This window comes from Carassius gibelio, chromosome A1 (genome assembly GCF_023724105.1).
Source record: "Carassius gibelio isolate Cgi1373 ecotype wild population from Czech Republic chromosome A1, carGib1.2-hapl.c, whole genome shotgun sequence".
Lineage (NCBI taxonomy): Eukaryota > Metazoa > Chordata > Actinopteri > Cypriniformes > Cyprinidae > Carassius > Carassius gibelio.
The window spans coordinates 31,421,659-31,449,399 of record NC_068371.1 but is presented as its reverse complement, the minus strand read 5'-3'; the positions used below and the strand labels follow the sequence as shown (position 1 = coordinate 31,449,399).

Below are 27,741 nucleotides of genomic sequence, written 5' to 3'. Positions count from 1 at the left end.
ACTATTGCGTTACTTTCAAGTAAAATTAAATTTTAAATGCTCAAATGTGACCCCACCTCTACCCCTCTTTAAAGGAACTTAAAATACATGTGCATGTTCAATTATTTATGATAAATCTGAATAGTATAATGAAATGGACACTTAATACAATACATTATTAACAGAAACATGAAACATTGTACACACATCTGAAGTGAGACTAGCCTCCAATCAAATTCCATGTATGTAGATATTATGTTTATATAGTGGATCAATGCAAATAACACGATAGATTTTTGGGAACTTTTGATATTTCCTTTTATTGTTTCTTTAATTTCTTGAAGGAAAAAGTAATGTATACTTCTATTTAGAGAAGGCTACTGTTGGATTATTTGGGCTCGTCGCCATACCTGTCTCTCGTTGACTGACTGGCTTGTGTTGTTCGTTGTGTGTCCTGTCCTGTCCGATGATGGGTCGTTCGCGAATGAGCGTTAGTGATGATGGATCGACTCGTTCGCGAATGAGCTTTTGATGAGTCGTTCGCGATTCGCGAATGAGCCGACTCTAAGAGCCGGCTCTTTTAGTTGAACTTCGGGAGCTGGCTCGCATATCTAAAGAAAAGACTCTATTTTTTTTCAAATTTAGCCTATAGAAATTAAATAATTATGTAATAAAAATGGAAATATTATAGTCAAAGTCATTTAAAGAGCCGTTTGTGAGCCAAAGAGCCGGCTCTTTTCAGTGAGCTGAGTCAAAAGAGCCGAATTCCCATCACTACTATGCGTGCTTTCGAACACCCGCCCAACTCTACCTCTGATTGGCTTACAATGAAATTTTACTCTACCTCAGCCAATCGTCAGCATTTATGCGCTTGTCTCGTGCTCTGCCCACTAACCAAGGAAGAACAGTAAAAAAAAAAAGATTTGCCTCTCGCTCAGAGATCTAGTTGGTCTGATGAAAAAAAAGAACAGCTTCATCATCTGTTATAGTAACGCGCCGCATTTTTTGGCAGTAACGGTAACGGCGTTATTAAGATGAGAAGAGTAATCAATTAGATTACTCGTTACTGGAAAAAGTAATGCCGTTAGTAACGCCGTTATTTATAACGCCGTTATTCCCATCACTGGGTTTCGTTGTGTGTAATAGTTGTATGGTCCAGAAACTGCTGTCCCAACTGAATTTAAAATTATATTACAGTATTTTGTTCAAGTCTTGACTAATACAGTATTTGACATTAAATTCATATCAAGGTGCCCACTGGAGGGGTACTGATTATAAAGAATACTTCAGTTCACACAGTATTTTATTTTTAGTAACTTTTATTGTTAGTAACATGATACAGTTTACAAAATACTGCTAAAAATATTGATAATTAAAAATAAGCTTGTACGGTTGAATTTTTCCTCATGTCTTGTAACATCAGAGCAAATTTCTGTGGAAGAAGTTTTGACAGTCTTTTTTAATTATGTTTGATTACTGAATATTTTGTCTTGATGTTTTGTGGATGTGTCGCTGTTGTGTAGATCAGTTCTGTTCTTCTGTCTGTTGTTGATTCAGGAAATGTAATATTGGCATAATAATCATAGTCTGTATCCGTCACCTGATTGGTCGAGTGGGTGTGACGGGGATTTGAATCAGGCTGCTGATTGGTTACTTTGGCATAAACAGTACAGACTTGTGGGCGGGTGATATGATGTGATGCAGGCGTCTGATTGGACGAAGATGTTGTGGCGATATCATCACTGTTTGGAATCTCCTCATACATACGGTCAGTCTAAAAACAACACACACAAGAATATTTACTCGTCTGATGGTATTCACTGCTCATCAATAAACAGCAATATAACATATTTCTGAACCGCTACAGGTAAATATTTGATCACCCACCTCTGTGTTGTGTGGAACATTTTGCTGAAATAAAGCTGAATGGAGCGAGAAAAGAGAGGAAAGAGAAAATCAAATCAAGTCAATAGTAAATAATAACTCTGTAATCACACATAAACTGTTACCTGTCCCAGATTTCCTTTTCCTCTTTTTCAGGATGAGGAACGTTCCAGAACACAGAACCAGAACCAGCAGAACCGAACCCAGACCGCCAGCAACAGAAGCCAGATCTGTGTTATATAATATTAGAAATGTGTCGTCGTTATATTGTGTAACCGAAGTGAAACCTCAACGGTAAACCTCAGTCCCCAGAGGAAAGCGCTTCTGTGAAAGCAGTTTAACCGCAGGAAATCTGATGTGTGCTTCACTTTAATCATCTTCATCGAGAGCCACAAGAGATCAGATGTGTCTTCACAAGTGTTCAGACCAATCACTTTTCTCCAGAATACATTACATAATCAAATAGGGCAAAGTTGCATTGTGGGTATTGTAGTTTGTGTGCTTACTAGTGTTTGGCTGATTGAGATTAACTGCTGTGTTTCCTGACATTGTTCTTGTCGTTTCACCTTCTGTTTGACGAGTCTCTGACAGAGAAAGAGAATAGTGTAATGTGAACGTGCTGCTCACAACTAAATGAACTGATGCTTTGGAGAAAAGTGCCTGTCAGCTGCATGAATGCAAATGTTAAGACATCATGGAAAACCCATGTAAAGGAATGCTGCGCTCATGTTGAAATTAATTAATTACGAAATAATTTAACTCTGAGTCCTTCACATGCAGTCTCATCAACTATAGAAACAAGAGATGGCTTCAGGAAAGCAACTAAATTAAACGTTTAACTTTCAGTTATTTGAGATTTGAGCCCACCAGCCAGTTTGATTTATTTTTTTACAGATGTTGAGGTGTTGATGAAACTAAGTTTGAGACATGAACTGTTTAGTCAGAACTAGCTGAAAACTCTTAATTACGTTATTTGCACCACTATTATGAATGCTGCATTGAAAATGTGTTCAGAAGCTGTGGAGAATCAGGCAAACTATCAATGCTTTGATTGAAACGATGACTTAAACTGTGTATGTAAACCCAGTGACTTCACATTAGCAGTAGTTTTACAGTAATGCATGTGTGTGAAGGAGTCAGTGATGGTGTGTTCAGGAACCTGTGCTGCTGTGGTCAGTTCTGGTGTTTGTACTCGGACGAAGGGTGCTGGTTGAGATCTGGACCGGTATTGCTTTCTGTGGAGCTGAGAAACAACCTCACATTGTTTAATTCAAACAAATACAACAGCTATTACCTACAGTATGAAACATGAACACAGAGGATGAAAGACTGTTGTTCTGTATTGAATATGAATCACCTCCGATCACATGCAGCTTGATTTGTTTATATTCTTCCCATCCAGATCTACAGCCGTACGGTCCAGCATCTGCCAAACTCAGGTTTCTGATGATCACTGTAAATGTCCTCATCTGATGATCATCACGCAGGGAGAATCTGCCGTCAAACACTGACCACTCTCCTCCATTAGACTCTATTAAAATGATGTTCTGTTTGTAAGCTCCTTTCTGGAAGTATTTGTTGTATTTTTCATATCCTTTAGCATAAGGACACTTAATAATTGCTTGTCCTCCTTCTGTTCCCGTCACTGTAATGTCCACACACTCTGAACTGCTCACTGCACACACACACACACACACACACACACACACACACACACTGCTTTACTCACATACACTGATAAAATAAGCCATATTTATAGACAATAAACACTTGTATTATCTTTGAGCACGTACCCATCAGCAGAAACACAGAAACTGTTCGTAGGAGCTTCATTTCTTCTCGGGTTGAGTTCAGAAAATCAGTGTGATACTGTGCAGTTCCTCAAAAGACTTTCCTAAACTCAAATCTCCAGTAATGCTGCTAATGCTGCTCTCTTCTATTGGTGTAGAGTTAAACACTAAGTTTGTTTTCTCATCCCACGGTGAGAGTCAAGCACTAGCGCTGATGGTCTGTGTGTCTGTTTTCATGTGATGTTGAGGCGTTACATGTGAAAAATGACCAGGAAATGAACAGTGATCTCACAAAGCACAGCCCGTTTCCTCTCTGTTTCTGTTCTGCATCTAATACAGTCAAGTGCTTTTCTGTTGCCCTTCTGCTATTTTCCTGCTACAACCCCCATATAGGAAATATTTAAGCAATTTTTTTTTTTTTTGCAAGTTTATTTTTTACAATTTTTATAATATATATTACAAAAAATATATGTTAAAAAATTCACATTTGAAGAAAAAATTGTGAACATAACACATTTTAATAAACTTCTGCAAGAGAACAATATAAGGAAATAAAATAGAATATTTCTTATTCTCTAGTACAGTGGTTTTCAACCTGTGGTCCGCGGCCCCCTAGTGGGCCGCGGTGGTATTGCAGGTGGGCCGCCAATTATTTTCTGTTTATTTCCAGTCCATTCTAGGGCTGTGCGATTAAAAGAAAACGTCCTAAAATCACAATTTGAGCGTGCGCATATGCCTAACTCCAGGTTCACACACTGTCTGTGATGCGCCTTTTTTCTGAGCCAATGTTGACGGATCAGAGCGTTCTCACTGCGGTAAAAGGCTAGAAATAAAAACGTGCGAAAATAATTCATGTTTAACACATGAGCATAGAGTGAATTTGTTAGTGAACAGGATACAGTTTAAGTGAGAGGAGACACGTTTTAAGTGTGCAAAGCAGCGTGTATCTGAGCAAGCACGACCGGTTTTGTGACGGAGCAAAGGAAATCTGCTGCGAACAGAGAGATTCGCACTCGTGCATTATTTTAATGTGCTTTCGCGTTATATTTATGCGCTCTCACTGCTGACCACATACACATACTGTATACACACTGCAAACACCTGAGGCACCGCTACAATTAATGAGCTCTATGAACAATGCATGGCAAAAAAGAAAAAAAAGTCCCTGTATACAGGTTTTTTAATTTTTTTTTTTTTTTTTTTTTGCCACAAGTCTATCGTGAAAAAAAAAAAAATCGTGATAGTTTTTTTTTTTTTTTTTTTGTCCATATCGCACAGCCCTAGTTTATTCAATAAATATAGTTTAAAATCTAGCTTCTGAGTACTAAGTTATTAACCCAACAATAGCGGGGTCAGTTAATTTTTTTGAAGTGGGCCGCGCAAACATATGTGTTTGGTTGTGTGGGCCGCGAGTTGAAAAAGGTTGGGAACCACTGCTCTAGTAGGCCATGCACATTTATATTTAGCCTGAATGTAGGGTACTGAAATTTATTTTCTTGCCCCTGAAATACATATATAAATATATTATGGTATACGAAGGTTGAAACAAATATATATTTTCTATTAAAAAATATATAATTGAGCTTTGCTGTTTAAATTGTGATATATTTACATTATTAGTATTTCAAAACATGTTACCTACAAATCAAATATTTCAAAGAAAATAATAATTTCCATAATCACAGGAAATAATGGTAACTATCAAAATTATTTGTAACATCACAGAAATAATTTCAGCTCAATATTCTCATTAAAAAAAAAAAAAAAAAAAAAAAAAAAAAAAACAAGCGTTGTGGCGAATGAAACATGTTTGCTGGTTATTTTCTGTGGTGATTTGGCAGCATGTCAAAAACTGTAAATAACCAGAGTATTTCTTGAACATTAAAGTCACACTTTCTGCATCACATCAGCCCTGGGAGAAGAGTTGCATTGTGGGAAGTGTGTTTAGCTGAAGCCTCTTCCTGTGTTTCTGGTTGAACTTCCTGTTTGGTAAATTGCTGCTGAAGACATCTGATGACAAAATGCATTCTAGTAATATTTTCATGAAGCTAACCATAAGTATTAGCATCTCAATGACCATTAAATGTTCCTTGCATGAGTTTATCAGAATATAAGCTGTATTTTAAACAGTCATCAGTGGAGGAAGATGCTCTTTAGCAGCAGATCAGTGCAGTTCTAGCATCCACCAGCAGTGAACAGATGAAACTAACCAGACAAACCTTGAGCCTAACATCTGATGAGAAAATGATACAGACAGCACACATTTACTCACATACAACAATAAAATAAAATAAATATTCAAATGCACTAGCAATCCAGAATTGGACAAACATATGCACTGGATTAGAGATGAAAAAAGTAAGTGTGTCTGAGATTATTGGTCTAAAAGAGGAAGTGAATTAGTCAGTCAAAATTATTTAGTAAACTGATTTCCACTTCAAAAAAAAAAAAAAAAAAAAAAAAAAACATGTTAATGTAACCATAAAAAATAAGAAAAAAAGAAAAAAAAAAGAAATTAGGGATGTTTTGTTATCGCTTTTAATGAAAGGGCGCCAGCATCGTGCAATTCCACAGTGTGACGTCACAGGGTTGGTTTCACTCCATTAGCCACAGAATTAATAAAAGCATTTCTTTACTTTTTGAACAAACGTTTGCTTTGAAAATGCAATAAACAATGCTAACGTTACGGGTGGAAGAAGTTATGAACCCGCTGGTTTGGGGTGAAGATGGGTCGGAAACAATGCTTGTTTCCATTGAGACTCATCAAGATGGTCATTCTGACGTCATTTTGCATGCATTTGCTCAAGAAGACGAAGAAAGAAACAAACAAACTCAAATTGCTACTCGCATACTGTGCGAGCTGTGGCTTTTATCGTGCGTTCATACACACATAACCGGTCTGTCACAGCGCGTGAGTAATGCACTGAAATCTCTTTAGTACTGTCTTGTGCTTGAATGCCTTAAAACACTTTAATATTTAAGTTGTCAAGGCTGCGAAGAGTGATAAGCTTGAGGAAGCAAGTATATTGTATTCACAGGTGAACATAAATGATCTTTCATAACCATTACTGGGGAACGAGACAGTGTAATGCAAATATATCAGAAAAGTCTGCCATATCAAGAAAGAAGCCACATCATTGATATTATATGAAGTTTTTTTCTTTTTTTTTTTTTACATCACGTTGATTTTATTAATTCTCTGGACTACAGAGTGAAACCAACCCTGTGACGTCACTCACTGTTGAATTGCACAATGGTGGTGCCCTTTCTCTAAACGCTTTAACAAAGCATCCTTTTTTTTTTATTTAAAACAGTTACATTAATCATGTTTGTTATGTTTTTGTTTTTTTTTGATTAAAGTGGAAGTCACTTTACTAAATAACGTAAACTTGTGTGACTGCTTCACTTCTCCTTTAAGAAGTGGGAGGGTCTTGTTCCACATACAGTGGTTTTCTAAGTAATCAGTCAGGGCACCGGTGCATAATGGGTAGTGTAGTCTGTGTTTACTGATGTTTGGCTGATCAAGTTGAACTGTAGTATTTCCTGTTCTTGTTGATTCACTCTCTTTTATTTAGTCAAGGACAGAGAAAAGAACCATGAAATGTGATCAGAGGTGGGTAATCCAGGGGCCAAAGAGTAAAAGTCCTAACATATTTTTGTTCCACCCATAGAGTCAGAAGCTTATTTAATCAGAGGAGGAACCAATGCTATGTCCGAAACCGCTCCCTATCCCCTATATACTGCACTATATGGGGTGTCAGCCATTTTGTAGTGCTGTCCGAATTCTGAGTGAACTGCGTCATTCCCTACATTTGTCCACTACTTTTTACCCACAATTCATTCTGATTTTGAGTGTACAACCGATGTACACTCGCTGAAGCACTATTTCCCACAATCAAATGCGGAGCAGCGTCGAGCTGGAAGCGAGAGCGAGCGAGTTTGAATGAGAGATGAAGTTTACATCTTTATTATTTCTGTTTTAACGTTTTTCCTACATCATTTATATAAAATATGTTATGTAGGCAATAACTCAGTTTAATATTTGACAAATTTACTGAGGTAGCATCAGAGGTGGGTAATCCAGTTGCCAAAGAGTAAAAGTCCTAACATATTTTTGTTCCACCCATAGAGTCAGCAGCTGATTTCACCAGAGGAGGAAACAAGTCATTCCTTCCAAGTCACAAGCTAGTCTTGAGTCAAATCCCAAGTCCTCAAAGAGTTAACGTTAATGAGATAATTAAGTGACTAATTAAATAAAGATTGTGTACTAGTGGTGAACACCTGCTGTTAACAATCAACATCTCTGAGGAAAAGCGAAACACAAGAACTACAACTGACTCTAACCACAGCCTTGGATGAAATCAACTGGGAGAAAAAACAAAAAACTGTGCCACCATAATTGTGGTGAGTATTTGCTTCAGTTGAACTCTTGAGCCGTTTCTGTAAATTTGTTTAAAAGTAAATGCATTATTGTTTTGCAGCAAACATTTGTGCAATGCTGATGCAAATCTTGTAAAATCTAATTTGTGGATCAGAGAGGACAGCTGTCTGTTCACTGCTCTGTGTGTACTTTGGGTGGGTTGAAGATAGAGCACGATAATTGGTCACCGTACTTAACAGTATATCACATAACGCTTCAATAGTAAGGCAAAACACAGTTTGGGATTAGGCATTTAGCCATGACCATTTATCATATGAACCTCAACAGTGGTGGAAATATTTATTCATACTCCAGTGCATTATGGGAGTCTTTCATGTATTGCAACATTAAGTAATTTTGTTGATTGTCACCATTTAGAAATGCATATGCTGGTTCTTGATATCTGTGTGTGTGTGTCTAAAAAGCCCGTGCTGGAGTTCAGGTTTTTATATGTGTTACACAAATTTAAAATTCACTCCCTGTAATAAATATTAGAACAATGCTTTCTTTGTGTATGCTGTAGTTTCACTGGAACTATTCAAAACCTAAAAATGTGATAAAAAGAGAACATTTATTTGACAACATTTATTTGAAATATAAGTAAACCAGCTCAGTGTGACTGTATGGTCTTCATACATCACAGATCTCTTTTTTTTCCACAACATCACATACAGATCTACAGAAACAGATCTGACACAACAAGTCAAGGGTCAAGAGCACAACTGAACCAAACACTGATCTCCATGATGGTGGCATCATTTTATCCAATAAAACATCAACATCTGATCCGCTGTAGTTCTCAGTAACAACCGGTGTTAATCATTAATGCACATTCAATAGTCACTTAATTATCTCATTAACTTTAACTCTTTGAGGACTTGGGATTTGACTCAAGACTAGTTTGTGACTTGGAAGGAATGACTTGGTTCCTCTGGTGAAATCAGCTGCTGGACTTTTACTCTTTGGCCTCGACTTCCCACCTCTGAATGTGATCGTGCTGCTCATGTGGTAAGAACATAAACCCATATAAAAGGAGCACTACCATGATGTTTTACAGTGATAGATTCCCTACACCTTCTACCTTATTTTATTTATTTTCAGGTAAGGTAAAGAAAATCAAATCTGTCCTATCCCATAAGCATTTAAATTTTTACACTCACAAAATAGGTCACAGAAGACTTCCCTGTGGTCTGTTCTGCTCAAATCTATTAATCAGAGTCTTCAGACAGGTGCGCTTCTTACTTATAATTTAGATTAGTTTTATTATTTATGTATGTATATAGGTTAAATACACTACAAATAAAATACTTATCTTTCTAATAAACCAACACGTATAATAGCTTGTAGTTACAATGAAAAGGTATTAAAGAAATAAAAATGGCAAACTTGCAATTAGACAATTGCTTATTTTCCTTAACAATTTACACACAGAAATCATTTTATGAATATGAACACTTTCAATTAGTATTTTCAATTGAAGACACTTTCTTATCCGAAGCACATTATAACAAAGAAGCAAATATCTGGAGACTGAAGATTCAGTCTTTAACACAGATGTGGATTTCAGACACTGCATCTGCAGAAAGACATTGACACATTGAAGCAATCATCATGAAATAAGAGTTATATAGAGTGACATACAGATAAACTGACCTGTTGATTTGTGCTGATCTGTGACTGAGATGCTGCTGGGTTGTGGATTTGTTTCTGTTGTGCTGAAATATGATGATGTTTCTGTAAAAGGACTGATAGTTGAATCCTCAGTCGTCTTATTATCTGATGGATGACAGGAAAGATCAACTTAAAGTCATTTATTCAGATGAATTCAGGCTTATTTTAATTTAAAACACATATGATCTTTCACATAATCTCTGACGTGAAGATGTATTTTATACTGCATACACTAAAGTCTAAACATACAATCAACTCAACAGTACAATATGAGTCAACTTACAACATTTAATGACTCACATTATTTATTACCATCTGATACAATGAATCACTTACCATGTCTAACCAGCAACAGAATCTCTGAATAGACATCAGCTAAAGTCCTCTCCACTCCACACCAGTATTGTCCTGCATCCTCTGGTCTCAGATCAGTGATGGTGACGGTGAAAACTCTGGCCGTCGTGTCGTCTCTCAGAGAGAATCTCTGGTCTTTAGCTGGAGATCCTGATCTAACTATGATGTTTCTATTTCCAATGTTACACTCGCCTTTACACAAATACTTTGAAAATGATTCATATCCAGATTCATATGTGCATCTGATGTTAACTCTCTCTCCTCTGTATCCTGTAAGTTTATCTGGAGCACCAACAACAACTGAAAACAGAAATATCATTAGACAGAGCTGTTATGTGTGAGCAAGATATATTATTAAAGATAAATAATTTACAAGTATTATCCATTTGAGGCTGAAGGTCTTGTAAAACCACAGTAAAAACAAGGGAACATGTCAAACTCTGCACAAAAGCCTTTTTTATACTCGCCTGTACAGATGCTGGAAAAGACGAGCAAAGCGACACACATTCTGGACATTTTACTTAAATATGAGTCCAAGCTCTGTGTGAGAACCGTTACAGTCTTTCTCTTCCGCTCTGAGAGAATAATTTCCTTCCCCTTTCTTTCTCTCTAACATCACCCAGCTCTACTACACACTGAAAAAAAAAATAATAATAATAAAAAAAAAGTGTAGTAGGATTTTACGTAGCCTACTTGAAAAAAAGCTTGGAACAATTCTCACTCAGAGAATGCTAGGTAATTTACAAAAGATTGATAAGTAAAAGCCTAAACATAATTATTAGTAGCTTTCAGTAGACATATTTAAGTTAACTTTACTTGGGATCTCCCAGTAAATTTGATTGACCCTTTGTTTGTAAATTTTACTTAACCTTTTCAGCGGTGAGTTTAAAATATTCCAGCGGTCCCCCAGAGTGAGTTTTTCTTAAGATGACCGTTATTTTAGAACGTTCCCCTTACTGTTTCCCTGGCGACACATCAGGCTTGTCACGTGACACACCACGTCTGCAATAACAGTATGACAGATGGATTGCTTTTATCTATTTTTTCCTTTTTTATTTAATATATTCTTAAATTGCATACCATGCCATAAACAATCTGATATTCTGATTCATAAATATGTGTAAACTAGTGTGTTTTGTTTTTTAAAAACCCTTCTAAATGACCTTGATCGTGATCTGTAATGTGAGATGGGCACCGCCATGTTTGTTCATGCTGCAGTTCAGAAAGTCCCTTCAGTTGGATTTACAGCACATGAACTCATCAATCTCACCTGTGGGATTACAAATTTAGAAAATGTTAAATCTAGGTTCCAATATAATAGTAGAGTTTTTGGGGTAATAAAGTTGACATCCAAGAAGCTCAAATCAGGAAAATCAAGTGTCTGAGACATTAACCTTTTGTCTTTGTGTTCTTCCTTGAAGCTCAAGGCACAGCTGTTCCTTTTGTCTCTATTATAATGTGAAGGTATCCGTGATACTGTCAGGCACCTCTGTATTTAAATGACACTGTTATGCTGATAAGATCAAGGCTAGGAAGATGCCAGTGTCTGGTACTTTCCTGATTGCATTTGCATGCTTTGTTAAAATGTTCTCCACCTCTACTGTATGGATCCCTCCCACTTGAATCTATATAAAAACTACAATGTCTTAAGGACAAATTAGACCTCTTGATGACTGCAGCGCCACGCAGAGCGTTCTCAATAAAACAATCCTGCTGAAGATTACCCAAGAGTCTCCTGGTCTTCGTTTCTGAGTTCCCAACACACCTGAAATCCAAGTAACAAGTGGCGGATGAACTGGGTGAAGAGTAGAGTGAACTTTATAGTAACAGTTACTTTATAGTTATAGTTAGTAAAAACACTGATCTGGTAACGTAACTCCCATTACTTTCCTGCAGAGATCCAATACGCATTAATCCACAAATGACTTAAGCTGTTAACTTTTTAATGTCGCTGACACTCCCTCTGAGTTCAAACAAACCAATATCCCAGAGTAATTCATTGACTCAAACAGTACACTGACTGAACCGCTGTGAAGAGAGAACTGAAGATGAACACCGAGCCGAGTCAGATAACACTGCTGAAACTCATCCTTATTTTCTCATCCTTTCTTGTTTTGTCACCATTTTAATATCCTAACCAAAACACAGTGAACTAGAAGATACAGTGTGTGTCCCCTTTTCTACATCTGACTTGAAACAGATATCGTGTCATCTCACCATGTTTTATGATTGAAATAAATACATTTTTATATGCATTTCACCCCTAAAGTGTCAGGCTCTGTCACAGACAAATTTGCTTATGTTAGAATGGTTTCCTAACTAATTTCTTTGATACAAATAGCATTTCCTCATTGGTCACATGTCCCTGATTGTATCTAACAGGGTTTTGTAATTTCTATAAGGAATATAAGCAACTTTTTGGTCAACTGCATAGGCCCAACCTTAATTTCATCAATATAACCAACAGGTTCTTTCTAATTCTTTCTAAGCTGCCTGTTATTTTTGTAACCAGCCACTCAAAGAGCACGGAGGTCAGTCCAGTGAGAAAAAAAAACAATTGTCCAATGTTGCACTTAACAGTGGTGTAGGGAAATGTAGATTTCTGCAGCTCCTCTTTCAGCTTTACATTTTCTGCTTGTAGTGTGTCAAACTTGTGACACAGGTGTACATAGTCCCCCTGAAGCTGACTGTGTCTCCCGTTCAGGTCATCATACTCCCTCTTTGTAACTGGGATGTCATCTTCAGCTTTAATTAAGAAAAGTAAAAAAATAGCATATGATACAACCACTGGAGACAATTTCACAATTGGGGGTTTTCACACATTTTAGTAATGAGTTTTAAAATGTTTTCCATGATAGGAGAGAAGATACTTTATCACTCACAGGGTGAGATTATTTTGTCTGTATTTGACTCATCCTGGGGCATGTGTACACACAGATATGCAATTAGAGCAGTGTCCCTGGCAGCACACACACACATCTACGTCATCAAGCTCAGTTTGAGTCTGCGCAGTACGCTCGACCCCCAGGAAGTGTGTGCTTCTATTGACTTCACTTGTCTCCGTTGCATATAATGGGGTCACTGCGTCCATTTACTGTCTATGTGAAAAACGGACGCAGAGTGTGTCCGCTCTCATTTATTGAGAGCAGTTTCTCCTATTTCTTACCTGACAAGTAATATGTTGACATGTCACTGAATGTTTTAATGTCCGCTAATATGGCTGTTTTATGAATATGTGGACATATAGATATGGCAGTAGCCGCATTTTCACATTAATGTCACCTGTTGCTGCCAAAGTCACGTCGGACAGAGCTTTATTTTTAGCTCCTTGAACATTTTTGTAAAGTCTTAATACTCTTGAAATGTGAAAAGCTAATGTTAAAACTGAGTTTATGTCATGGTTAAAAGCTAATGTTAAAAACAAATCTGATTTATATTTTACAAGTGGTTAAAAATAAGAGTAAGAGTAAAAATTAAATTAAAAGGGACACAACGTGCCTGGCAGCATTCTGCAACTCGGCCTAATTTAAATTAATAAAGAAAGCATCATTAGCCCCAACTTTAAGAACAAAGTAGCAAGAACACCACATGTATATATTCTAAAATAGTATTGAAATTATTACACTATTACACTGTTTATCTATTAAACAAGTAATCGCAACAAGAAGCTTCTTGTTACTAAGTTAGTCCATTTATTTTCTTTATGATAGAGAATCAATGCACTAAATTTACAAATATTTTAGATTTTTTTTTTTTACAACTACTACATACATGAAGCATGGTAATATGTTTATGATTGTTGTGGTTAGCTGCAAGCTAGTTAGTTAACAGTCTTTTACTGAACAGAAATCGCATCTTAATGGCCTGCTGATCTCCACCTTTACAATGTTTTCAAATAAGTAATACAAATCATAAAGTGTCAAAAAAAAAAAAAAAAAAAAACATTTTTGGCAATCACGTACCTCTCTTTGACTATCCATCTTTCTTGCCGAATCTTGATCGTTTATATCAGCTGTCGTTCCAGTTTTTCCTCCTAAATAAAAGTGTTGAAAGGACCCCAAAAGCCTCGGATGAGCTGTTACTTTTACAGGCTGGATTAGGACGGAGGACTATTATCATCCCGGAGGATGCTGACCACTCTGAGGTCTGGCACTTCAAGTTTTACATATAAATGGGCCCTTTTTAAAATTATTTTTTGTTTTGTTTTAATAAAGCTTGAATTTAATACCTCCAGATATCTAAGCTATTGTTGGAGATGTATACAAATCTGGACTCATTGGAGGGAGCCTGGATGCTCTATAAAGCTGTTGGTAAGATAACTTGGTTGATATTTAAATTTGATTGTGACTTCAACTTTACACATCACTAGACTGGATTGTTAATTTGAGGGGCATCTCTGCTAAAAGTATGACCTCTTTAAAAGTACTCACAAAATTAGTTTATCTTAGTTTACCTTGGCTATCAATGTTAAGAGTGAAATAGAATATTATTTAATTTCTGAAACCTTTATTTTTCCATATAAATAGTTGATAGTGGATTCTGATCTTTTTCACTCAGGCGGATCAGGTCAGCGAAAGCTGAACATTGTTGCGCCGGAAGCTGAAGGATACACCGGGTCCTATCTCATCAAAACTGCAGGAGGAAAGGGCTGTCTGTATATCATGCCTCTACAGAATACTCTAGACATCTCTCCTTTACCGTACTCCGCAAAAGAGTTTGAGAAAATGCCGAAAGCATGATGCGCTAAATATTTCACAGATATGCCTGTTCAGCTGCTGGCAGTGCACGTCCAGAAGTGCGATACAGACCTGTGTATTGACATCAGTGATTGTGAATCAGTAAAGTCAATTTAATTTTTAAATGTTTTCATTTCAGTAATAGTAAATAAAATATGAATTTACGATTGTCAATTTTAAATTGGCATTTAATTTGTTACAGGAGCCTAGAGATTACATACAGAATCTAGAGATTGATACAGAAGTGCCTTCTATTTCCACAAACGTTGAGGATGATCATGCCAATGTAGGTTGTTCAGTGTCATGCCTATAGCAGTTTAACTTCTGAATAATGTATAAGTCTCCTTAATTTATTTAACATGATTTTACATCAGACACAATTTAGATTAACCTTAAGTCTACTAATTTAATTGGTACAAGACATTTATTTTGTGTTACCCTTATTAATGCAGCCATATCTGACAACTGTAATTTATATAAAGTACCCTACAGATATACAAGAGCCATCTACTTCTTCAATTTATAGTTTAAGTGGGAATGTAAGGAGTCATTTTTAAATTAAAAACTTTGAAGTGATTTCTCACATGAAATCATATATTTTCCATTGGTTTACATCCACAGTTAAGGGACGAGTTGGATTCTTCTTCAGCAGTGATTGATGTCAAGGTAAGACCAATGCATGCAGGACTATTTAGTGTAGTTTTATAGAAGGAAATGTTATGTAAGGAGTATAAAAAGTACATTTTATTTTCAGGTTAATTTGTTGTCATAAAGGTTGTTCATTTTTACTTGATAATGATGGTTTTTATTTTGGTTTTATGTATTTCCCTGCACTTGTAAGGTACCTTGTCCTGTGTGTTCTGCCTTGTATTCAGAAGACTTCATTGAAGTACATGCTAGTACCTGTGGGGAAAGGTTACTATTTTTGTGTTTATCAAATTATTGCTTTAACACACAATCTTTACCATTAGGTGTTGGTGTGTGCGGTAGAAATTTGCATTCAGCTAAATTGTATTCTTACTTTCAGAATTCAAGATAGACCAAACATAGATTTGGAAATTACAGAACAACACGAAGACAATCAAAACAGTTGAATTTAAGTTTAAGTTATAGTGCCATTTTTTCCAGGACCAAAAACCAAATAATGCTTCTGTATTTTTTTACAATACTTTTCTGTATTGTATGCTTCTCTAACGTGTGAGAGAAAGGAGGACATTCTCAGGTATAATGTGAATCTGTGATGTTTTAATCTGGCTCTTTTTCTTCCGAATCCACCCATTAGGGTTAGAACTCTGTAATATAGACCTAAACTGTTAAATAACAGTTTCTAAAATCTTTTTATTTTTATTTTTTAATGCTTTTCCAATCTTATGGAGATTCAGTTAAAGTATAAACCCAGTTTTTACTTTGATTTAACTGGTGTGTACGTTTGTGTGCTTGTAATATTTTAAAGAAAATCCCCAAATCTAAATACTGCAAATCCCAAATCCAACCACTTTGTGCACAAGTGGAGTTTTGCTGGCATCTAATGGGTAAAATCCCTTAATGCGCCCAAATTTTTTTCTACCTCACATTTGGAACATGACTTGTTTAGATTTTTCGCTTTAATTTTGTAGCAGTTTTAGAGTTAAATATGTTTCATAAAATATAGTTTATATAAAATTCTTCATAAATCATAATCTTAAACTTAATTTAACTTTGTATGGGTTTCTAGCTATAACTGTTTCTTCAACATTTATCTGCCATGGGTCTTTAAAATGTGTCCAACATTAAGTCTGTGCTTCAAATATTTGACAGTTTTTTTTGTAACTTTTTTTTTTTTTTTTTTTTCTGGATACTAAAGGGTTATTAATGTTCCATACTCGGTCTCTTTTGTGTGAACCAACCACTTTTATTAACCTTTATGAACAAGTTTTTGTACACTTACTTTTTTCCTGGATTTACTTTTATATACAGTGCTGTTGTCCTGCATTCTTGTGTGCGAATCCTACCAATGCTGCAGCAGATGTGCAAAGGATTAGAGTTCTATGGCCTCCATAAAATGGTAAAACAAAATCAGCCTTTATTTCAGCCTTTATTTGTTCCTGGCCATTTCACAAAAGTAAGTGTTGTTACTTGCATTTTTTTTTTTATAGTTGCTTTTGAGTTTTGTCTAATAAAAGGTTGTTCTTTGCAGCCTGATGCAGATTTTCTCACGATGGCCCTGTTACCCGTTTTAAGTGAGGTGGGTTCGGTAAAGCGGCAGAGAGAATCAAGAATTGTGAACTACTTACAGGACTTCATTCAAAGCCTTGAAGAAGGTGGTAACATTTTTCAATATTCTAAATTATATTAAAATTATATCAGTTTGAGCATGTTGCCCTCAGTCACGATATTAAAAAATACAATGTCCGGTATTGTTAAAGGCTTAGACACAAGTGTTTTTTTGTTTTTGTTTTTTTTCGTGTAGAAGAAGTGAGCAGTGGTAGGGAGAGCAGAGGTGAGGACGACAACAAAAAGGTAGATGAAACGGAGGACCGTACAAAAGAAAACGCAGAACAAGACCAGATCACCGTCAGCAGCTTCATGCAGTGGCTTACTGGTCAGGGACATGTTCCCATTACGTCTGCACAAAGAGAAAAATTTAAAATACACATAGAATTTGATCATGACTGTCAGCTACAATATGGTGAGCACAATTTATGCTACCCTCTTGTAAATGCATGTTCCTGTACTGTGACCTTGCCTACTAGGCACCTAGGGACTTACACGGAGTTCCTCGACATTATGAGGCAGGCTGTGAGCAATAGCAGAGAATTCGGTCGTTCATGAGCTGGATTCCTAATATAGCGTTTACTCCTTGAACTGTGTTCTCTCTCTTATTGTTATAGTGTTAGTTATTTTAAAGGATAGAGATCCAGTAGCTTTTACATATTTGAATGCAGCTTTTTTTATTATTATTTAGTTTTGTTTATCATTGACATGCATTGCAAAAAAATGCAGCAAAGATTGCTGCTGTATCGTTCCAAAACTCAATTTGGAAATGAAAATGTATAACAATATACAGTAGGCTTCAATGCAAAATAAAGCTGTTAGCTGCAGTACTGTCTTTATGCTTGATTGGTGTGTTTTGTTAAATTATTACACCATATTTGTTGAAACAAACTCCCGACAAAACGAATACAGTTCTTTAACCGGGATATTGGGACCAGTGGAATTAAGCAGGTGTTCGAGAGCCCTCAACCCATCTGAACACAAAGGGCTTTCAAATTCAGGAACAACAACTCCGAAATCTTCACAGGCATCATAAGAAGCTGCTTTGCCCAGTCTAGATCTGGCTCTTCCATGTCCTGAAGGTACAGAAATTGAATACATAGTCAAAAATCAACTTGGAGGAATACATAAACAGCAGTAGAGTAACAAAAGCAGGGTCACCATACCTCGTATCTCTCCGATGGGTCAATATTTATGTGCATCATTCCAATCTGCCACAGTTGCTCTGGACTTCGATTGCCCTCTGAGGAGAGTGGATGATGATTCCAGGCTTCGGAAAATGTGTCCAAGTCTGCCTGAAGTCTTTGGAGAAAAGTGTAGTGCACACTGAAAAGGTCCTCGACCACTGATAAGTCCAGCAATCCTTCTGCCTCTAGGGAGTGCAGTGTGTCCGAGTACTTGTTAGTCACCATGGTTCTAACATCACGCCAGAGGCGCTCAATCCTATTTGAAACCGTAATTAGGTTTAAATGCAGTGAAAGGCATTTGAGATCAATTACTAACAAATGTAAAGTAGTTTGTTACATAAGTGACATTGAAAAGCTACCTAAAGATTACTGAAGTTACAAAATATAAAATAAGTCTTTTCATTTTTGAAATTTCAGACAGTAATTTACCTTTGATTATGGACACTTTTCCCGGATATGAAACTTCCTCGGTCCGTGCCTCTTGAAGAAAACATGAACCTGGCTATCTGTACATTCTCCACTCCTTGGTCTCCCCTGACCCTGATTTATTTTGTTATAGTACAATACATTTCCAGACATAAAATTCAAATGCCTTTTCTTTACTATACTCACCTAGATGGTAAGCCAAATGTCTGGACTGCTTCTGAGAAGAAGTGGTATGCTGTCGATGCCCGGTTGTTAGGTGCTGCTTTTAAGTACATGACCTGCAAACACAAAATGCTACTAAGTAAATATACGTAGGAGAAAATATAACATGCATTGGAAATAAATGTATTACATGCTAATTTTCATGCTAATTTTACATGCTAAGAATATATAATTTTGATACCAGATGAACAGTGACACTATTTTTATATATATATATATATATATATCTCAACACTGTAAACATACCTTCCTGGAATAACCATCCACACCACCAAATATTACAATGTTGCATCTATTTACAAGAAAAAAAAAATCTTAAAATTATACACAGACATACATTATATATATATATATATATATATACGCACATACACACACCATACATAACTTACCGTATCGATTTGTGTCTATGTGCACAAGGGAAAGGGGCCCTCTAACTGAGTACGTTCGCCGCACCACACATCCCAACCTGGCCAATCTCGAAAGGATTCCAATTGAATCAACGCGGTGCATTGAGGCAGCTATTCTCTGCCATTGCACACGCATTCCTAAAGACAACAACCTCCCTCTGACCATTCTGTAACCAGCAACAGGCATATCATCCTTAATGCTTCTCACAAGGTTATCCAACTCCTCATCAGTGATGCAGCTATACATCCCTGAGATCAAAAGGCCAAACTCGTTCATCCTTCTAAAGATGGTTCTTGTGGAAACACCAGTCATTTTTGCAATGTAATGGACAGGAAGGTTTGTCTGCAGCATCTCTGCTAACTCTTCTCTTTCAATTGAAAACCTTGGACGTCCTCTCAGACCAACAGTTGAATCCACTACTGCATGTGGAGCTGTGGAATATGGTGGTTGTCTAACTAGTTCAAACACTGCCTGCAGAGCCTGAATGATTTCGTAAGGTATTTCTGCATGTCTTGAGAGAGCTTGCAGGAGGTACAGCTGCTGGCGGCACACAAACTCCATGTAATCCAAGTCAAGTGGAGATCTCAAAAGCTCCTCCAAAAGATGCCTTTTCAGAATTTGCTGCAGAATACAGAGGAACAAAACCCAGCAACATTAGTTTTTTAAAATATTACATATTTATCTTAATCATCTAACTTTTTGTAAGCTATACTAACCTAACAAGAGAGAAATTAAAGTACAATACACAGCATAAATGATTACACACCATGTAAACATAACATATCTTTAAAAAAAAAATAAAGGTGTCTTAGATGTAAAGACAAATTTCAGAATTTGTAGGGTTTCAGAAGGGTGCATTCACTCATGCTGTGTAGTGTCTCTTACCTTGAGAAGCAAGAACCCCTTTTACATTTAACAGAACATATAATAAACCACTCAAAATTGGCATATTAGTAATACACAGGATGATAACAAAAAGCTTAACAACAAATCTTGCTTATTGATATAAAACATAATTTATTTTTCATCCAAAGCCATTGTTATATTTACAACGATTTAATGGACACTTTAAATTTCTGAGCTTCTCAGAACCAATATGATATAATACATATCAATATAGTTTAAACGTATATAGAATGGGAGTGTAGTGGTTCTGTGTATAGTGGTGACTTTACATTGCCGTTTTATTCCAATTTATTTCTAAATATTTGAATGCAAATAAAACAAATCATAGTGCTATAAATATAAAATGTCAATTTATAATCATTTTGGTAGATTTACAATGCGAATAACCATGGAAATGTGTCATTACAGTCTGTAAATATCTCTTAACAACAAGAATGCAATCACTAGTACCACAAGAATGGTACGGTATGTATCACAATGCATAAGACTGATGTAGAATCTAATAAGAACCTATTATATGGTAACCATGCATTTAATCACATTACACATTAATAAACAACAATTAATAAATAAAACAAAATAAAAACTAATTAAGTGATAACTCACACGCATTTGTTCCGTTGATGAAGCCATGTTTCATCTTATAACAGGTGTCCAATCACAACAGACTTCCGGAAAAGGGGAAGTAACCAATGACATTTGAGGTTATAAAAACAGTAAGCCCCGCCCCTCGACTGCCAAAACTAAATTTGTTTGAGCGAGCTAAAGCAGCAGGTGAGAGCAGATCGAGCGCGAGAGCGTGGGGTATGATCATGCGAGTGCTGTAAAACATGTTCTGAACGACCGAGAAGTGCGTCACAGCCCCGTGCTCGCGAGACAGTATTTGTGCGCGCGGAGCAGAAACGCGCGCGGATACTTTCTGAGCGCTCGCGGAGCAGAAACGCGCGCGGATACTTTCTGAGCGCTCGCGGTGCAGAAATGCGCCCGCGCGAGGATGGCATTTTGCGCGCGGATGCTGTTCTTTGCCCTAGTATCCTGTGCACGGCACCTAGATTTTACGTGCGCGAGTTTTGAGACTAATCTTTTAGTTTTGAGACTAATAATTTGTATTGGGTGTAAACCTGATTAATATGTAAAGATGATTTATGTGCGAATTATTTGTGAAACTACATGGAGCATTTTGTATTTCTGTTTATTCTGTAGTTTTCACGGTGTCCAGGTGCATGGTGTTCGTTGAGAGGAAGAAATAAATTGACACCCGTTTGAAACTCTCTGCGTCTTGATCAGGCCCGTCGCAACAAGGCAGGCAAACCAATCAATTGCTTGGGGCCCCGAGCTGGCCTGGGGCCCCAAGACAACGACTGGTTAAGAATAAAATGCAACGACACTGTGTGAGCGCCCCTTTGATCATCAATGTAGTAACGTGCAATGACACTGTTATCGCGATCCCCCTCAAGGGGGCCCCTCTCAGTATTCGCTGACAGCAGCCAGCCAACCACGTGATCTCTGCTACCGCAAAATACAAAACCTCCTCAGCAGTCATGAAGCGGAATTATGCTTTAGGAAGCCAGAATAAAAAGAAGAGAAAGGAAGAGGAGGATAAGAAAAAACAAGATAGTCGTAAGTGATAAATTACACTGGATAAAATAGCTCTACTTTTCAGTCTTGTACAAATGGTGTAATTTTGCAGCAGGTAGCAGGCTAGCAAAAATATGTTTATGTTAGCTAACGTTACCTGCCTGACGGAAGGAAGGAATATGGTTACTGGAAACATGTTTTTTGAACGGGATAAAAAAGATGCAGAACAGAAATCGCATACTGCAAGGAGTCAGCAGTGTTTTGATTTGAGGGCGCGGGCAAACGTCGTGGCGTTTGTCCATTGCAAGATAAAGTTGGTAACTACACCACAACTAGGGCCCTATGATTTCCGCGATGCAGAAAACGCGGATGGAATCTCAGAATCCAGTCATAAAAACAGAATTTACAGTTTAACGCAGAATGACATGTTATTTTTCCAAATTTTGAATGAATTAATTAAAAATAGGTCATTGCACTTACATAAAATCACGATATGGACTAATATCTGTAAATATTAAGCCGGAACAGTCTGTTTAAATATGAATCCTGCATGTTCTGCGTGTCTCTGTTAATGGGAGCAGAAGCGCGTCTTCCTTTATTACAGACACTAAAGCGCGCGTGACGCTCACGGTAATTTCAGCATCTGCGGTCTCACTAAAAAAGAACGTGAACACATGAACAACATCTCCAGAACTGCTCTGACAGTCACTTCATGAGCATTTGACCGATACATAGAGCTGTAAAAGTACGTCAACCCGTCAAAATAAAAGTCCTGTTTTAGACAAGTATTTGCCAGAGATGTATTACCATTGTTCTGCAGAATGTACATAGCCTACTACAAAAAAAAAAATCAAACATTATTTTTTTAAGGTTTAATCACACAAAATGTATTCCATGTTTTATTTTTAATATTAAATCCCCTTTGTTTACCAAAAAGTTTGCTTAATTTTCAATAATTAAAAGATAAATTAATGTTTGGTGTTTAATGCTTAATGTGCATCTCCGAAAATGCTTTATTTAAAACCCCAACAGAATGGGACTTAAATGCACTTAATTCATCTTTCAACTTTATTGTCATTGTTCACAGTACAAGTACAGACAGAGAAACAATGGATAATAATTCAATGTTTATTTTTGTTGTATTCATTGCATTCTATGCATTTAAAAATAAAAATAAAAAATTTCTAAAAAAGGAAACTAGTTGCTCATTTTAAGAGACCCAGAAGTCTTATTTTCTCTTGCATAATTGATATTGCACTTTAACTGAGCAACAACACATTTTGTCCAGTTACTCGATTAATCGATGGAATTTTTGGTAGAATACTCGATTACAAAAATATTCGATAGCTACAGCCCTAGATGAAAGTGTCTATTCCACAATAAATTCCGTGCATCAAACATTAGCTTGGGATGTTTTTAAGCTTTGATAGTGAAAGCAGCTGCCTGCATCCCTTCCCTTCTAATATCAAAATATGGAAATGCTAACATATCTTTAAGTTTTCAGTAAACTTTATAATGAGTAAAAATACTGTTTGCTAACAGTTAAATGACAATTAACTAAATGTTAATTAACTATCAGTTTACCATATATTAATGATTGTTATTATAAAGTGTCTACCATCTAACTTACTTCTCAGTGCTGATGTTTCCTCTATATAGCAGAAGGTGCCACAAGCTCTATAATTATAGCTGATATTCTGCACAGCCCAGAGTTTAAACTGACAAGTGTGTGCTGTCATATTATTAGAAAAAAAAACAGTGCAAATCACTATTGAATTCCTACCAAACTATTTTTTTCAAGCAGTATTTTCACTGCAAACCTTTTTTATTTATATAAAGTGTGGGTGAACTTAAACTGTATGGCTATGCTGTGGTTCCTGTAGGCTTTGCGTGAGTGCAGGGGGCCTCTATGTCCATTTTGCTTGGGGCCCCCAAATTTCTTCAAACGGCCCTGGTCTTGATCAATCTATATCCGAGGGGCCGCTACAGAGTTTGCCCGGTCTCATTTATTTCTCCTGTTTCCAGAGAGAGCATATACGCTGTTTATGTGGTGCCAGCTGGTACCTGTGACACTTGGACATTAAAGTCACACTTTCTGCATGACATCAGCCCTGGGAGAAGAGTTGCATTGTGGGATGTGTAGTGTTTGGTTAGCTGAAGCCTCACAGCTCTTCCTGTGGCTGTGGTTGAACTTCCTGTATGATAAGTTACTGCTGCAGACATCTGATGTATAACTGAAGCAAATATTCTAGTAATATTTTCATGAAGCTAACCAAAAGTATTAACATCTCAATGACAGCTGCTTTTAGGAGCCTCCATTAAATGTTGCTTGCATGAGTTTATCAGAATAAAAGCTGTATTTTAAACAGTCATCAGTGGAGGAAGATGCTCTTTAGCAGCAGATCAGTGCAGTTCCAGCATCTACCAGCAGTGAACAGATGAAACTAACCAGACAAACCTTGAGCAACATCTGATGAGAAAATGATACAGACAGCACACATTATCTAATCTATATTATATTATGTTATATTATATTATATTATATTAGTTGAAATTAACTCATGAGTGGTGATAATGGAGTACTTGGGTCTGTAGGGACACATATAGCACAGGTTTAGGAAGAACAGGTGTAAACCACACTTGTTTCTGTGTCCCTGTCCTCTGGATTACAGTCACGTCCAGCGTCCTTGATCTACAGTCATAGAAAATAAGAAATAGTAAGTTAACGGACAAAACACTGAACAAAAGGGAATCTGTTTAATATTATAACATATACATTTAAAAATTTAAAATATAAAAAAATTAAAATTAAATTAATGCATTTAGCAGACACTTTTATCCAAAGCGACTTACAGTGCATTCAGGCTAACAATTTTAACCTATCATCTGTTCCCGGGAATCAAACCCCCAACCTTGCGCTTGATAGTGCAACGCTCTACCAACTCAGCTACAGGAACACTAATATAAATGAATTAGGGCCGGGACTTTAACGCGTTAATTGAGATTAATTAATTACACAAAAATAACGCGTTAACTAAGATTAATTAATTACAGGAAAAAAATTCCCGCATTTTTACTAACTTATTTTTGCACCGCGGAACGTTTGTCACTGGATGCGTTTCGGCGGACCGATTATACTGGAGCACCAACTAGCGTTCGCATATCACCGCAGCACATCGAGCCTCAAGTATCACCTCAACGCAAAACATATAGCAGCTAGCGTGGACTTTACACTTTATGTTGAACTATGTATTATTTTGTTGTTGCAACAGTTTATGTTGAACTCTTTATTGTTTTGTCCAAGGTTATTGAGAGTTGGACTTAGTATGTTATGGCCTCTGAAGCAACAGAGAGATGTTTTCTAATAGTCAGTGTTTCCAATGTTCTGAATGTAATTGACAGTATTGTGTTTTACTTAAAAAACACTTTACAGAAGGTTCCAGCACTTATAAGCTTCCTGAATTTCTGAAATGTACTATTTCTAAATTGTTTCTAAATATGCTATTGCTACTCTTCATGGCAAAAATTGCACTGGTCTGCTAGACTTGGTTGAACAAAAATAAACAATATTTTGTTGCTTAAGCTTATGTATTCAGTCATTATTCAATGGTATACTATAAATCCATGTGAAAAAAAAATACTTCTCACTGTTCTCAGGTCAAATATTTATCTGCGATTAAAATGCGATTAATTTCGATTAATTAATTACAAAGCATTTAATTAATTAGATTAATTTTTTTAATCGAGTCCCGGCCCTAATATGAATATAATCATATGAATATAATCATTCACAGAGCACCTTTCTAATGCAGTTTCTGCTGTTGTCCATCTCGAGAGAAACTGTCCAGTAAATGATGAAAACATCAGTCTCTTTATACTCACCTGTTCATATAAGACTGGATTAAACTCTACGATGGAGGATGACAGTAGACCTGTGAAAGAGATCAGTGTAAAGGCCCGTTCACACCAAGCATGATAACTATAAAGATAACGATAAAGATTTAGTTCTAAAAATCGTTCTCAGTATTAAAGAATAGCGTAGTCCACACCACAACTATAACGATAAAGGCACAGAGAAATGATATCGTTGGAATCACTTTCAGAACAATTTTTTTTCTTCTGATGAACGATAAAAACATTGCCAACCAATCAGAATCAATCCTGCTGTGATGAATTTGAGAACTTAAAGCAGCAGACGTGCGTCCGCTTAGAATACACAGACAATATCGTTCACTGGTGTGGACGCTAATATCCTTATCTTTATAGTTATTGTTCTTGCCTTCGTGTGAACGGGCCTTTAGTGTCTCTGAGATTCTACTTCTTTTAAACTCTTTGTCATTTAGTCCAGTGCTCATGCATGTTATCCAATCTTCTGTCTTCTGTTTTAAATGATTACCTTGGGTCTTATTACTCTTCCACACAGCCACTATAATCAAAGGAAGAACGATCAGGAGAAAAACCAAAGCTTCTGCAGTGACGATAATCATGAATGAACCTGAAACTAACAGGAGGAAAACACTGTCTGAAATACTGCATAAACAGAAACAATCATCAGAATCAGAACAGAAGCTCTTTCGAGAATGAATAAATGAAATAAGAGTGATATAAGGTTTATTTACAGTCAAGTTGTCATGACAACCATCTTTCATTACCTGTTCTGATGGACAGTGTTACATTAATTTGAGTCATGTGTGAAAACTGAAGTGCAGTGAGATGTGCAGAGGTGTGTGTCAGAAGAAGACATCTGAGGTTAATGTATATTAAAGAAATATGAAAGGGCAGAAGCTGATCTGACCTGTTGAGGAGATGTGATGATCTGCGATTGTGATGGTACTGGGTGGTGAATTCATGTCTGAGGTGCTTAAATGGGACAGTGTGTTTGGAAATGAGCTGATAGTTTGATCTGAAGCCAAATACAGAATGAGCTGTTATACTGACACAATAATGCATATCATAATGGATTTATGACAAAATACACTGGAAATGTAATATCAAATATCCGGTACCTGGATGGAGGGTGGATGTTAAGATCTGGACCACTCTTGTTGCCTGTGGAGCTGAGAGACAAGCTCACATTTTTTAAATCAAACAAATACATTAATAAAACAGCTATTACCTACAGTATGAAACATGAACACAGAGGATGAAAGACTGTTGTTCTGTATTGAATATGAATCACCTCTGATCACATGCAGCTTGATTTCTTTATATTCCTCTCTCCATCCAGCTCTACAGCCGTACGGTCCAGCATCTGCCAAACTCAGGTTTCTGATGATCACTGTAAATGTCCTCATCTGATGATCATCACGCAGGGAGAATCTGCCGTCAAACACTGACCACTCTCCTCCATTAGACTCTATTAAAATGATGTTCTGTTTGTAAGCTCCTTTCTTGAAGTATTTGTTGTATTTTTCATATCCTTTAGCATAAGGACACGTAATAGTCACTTGTCCTCCTTCTGTTCCCGTCACTCTAATGTCCACACACTCTGAACTGCTCACTGCACACACACACACACACACACACACACACACACACACACACACACACACACACACACACACACACACACTGCTTTACTCACATACACTGATAAAATAAGCCATATTTATAGACAATAAACACTTGTATTATCTTTGAGCACGTACCCATCAGCAGAAACACAGAAACTGTTCGTAGGAGCTTCATTTCTTCTCGGGTTGAGTTCAGAAAATCAGTGTGATACTGTGCAGTTCCTCAAAAGACTTTCCTAAACTCAAATCTCCAGTAATGCTGCTAATGCTGCTCTCTTCTATTGGTGTAGAGTTAAACACTAAGTTTGTTTTCTCATCCCACGGTGAGAGTCAAGCACTAGCGCTGATGGACTGTGTGTCTGTTTTCATGTGATGTTGAGGCGTTACATGTGAAAAATGACCAGGAAATGA

At 36.7% G+C, this 27,741-nt stretch overlaps 3 protein-coding genes across 4 annotated transcripts in view; all 3 read right to left on the bottom strand.

Moving 5' to 3' along the window:
• The window catches only part of LOC128030398 (CMRF35-like molecule 9), a 50,086-nt gene that overhangs the window by 11,673 nt on the left and 10,672 nt on the right, over positions 1-27,741 (bottom strand). The window lies entirely within an intron of this gene.
• LOC128030441 (CMRF35-like molecule 8) overlaps positions 1-27,741 on the bottom strand; it is a 56,696-nt gene that overhangs the window by 18,379 nt on the left and 10,576 nt on the right. The window lies entirely within an intron of this gene.
• LOC128030498 (CMRF35-like molecule 3) lies at positions 1,269-27,741 on the bottom strand. 2 transcript variants are annotated; one of them, XM_052618298.1, is made up of 7 exons: positions 10,968-11,083; positions 10,566-10,733; positions 10,081-10,398; positions 9,727-9,849; positions 1,989-2,093; positions 1,867-1,901; positions 1,269-1,753 (listed from the first exon to the last, which is right to left on the bottom strand). In XM_052618298.1, the coding sequence occupies exons 2-7, from the start codon at positions 10,612-10,614 to the stop codon at positions 1,439-1,441; spliced, it is 945 nt and encodes a 314-aa protein (XP_052474258.1). In that variant the 5' UTR covers positions 10,615-10,733; positions 10,968-11,083; the 3' UTR covers positions 1,269-1,438. The 2 variants fall into 2 exon arrangements, with proteins under 2 accessions (XP_052474258.1, XP_052474176.1); XM_052618216.1 differs by lacking the exons at positions 9,727-9,849; positions 10,081-10,398; positions 10,566-10,733; positions 10,968-11,083 and adding exons at positions 2,370-2,447; positions 3,023-3,106; positions 26,997-27,317; positions 27,466-27,741 and having other exon boundaries at positions 1,303-1,753.

What these genes read in the sequence shown, in the direction of transcription:
- LOC128030498 (XM_052618216.1), bottom strand. Translation starts at nt 27,505, where the DNA reads ATGAAGCTCCTACGAACAGTTTCTGTGTTTCTGCTGATGG. An exon ending in TTCTGTGTTTCTGCTGATGG is followed by an intron (nt 27,318 to 27,465) that starts GTACGTGCTCAA and finishes GTGTGTGTGCAG; the next exon opens with TGAGCAGTTCAGAGTGTGTG. An exon ending in AACTGACCACAGCAGCACAG is followed by an intron (nt 2,448 to 3,022) that starts GTTCCTGAACAC and finishes TTTCTCTGTCAG; the next exon opens with AGACTCGTCAAACAGAAGGT.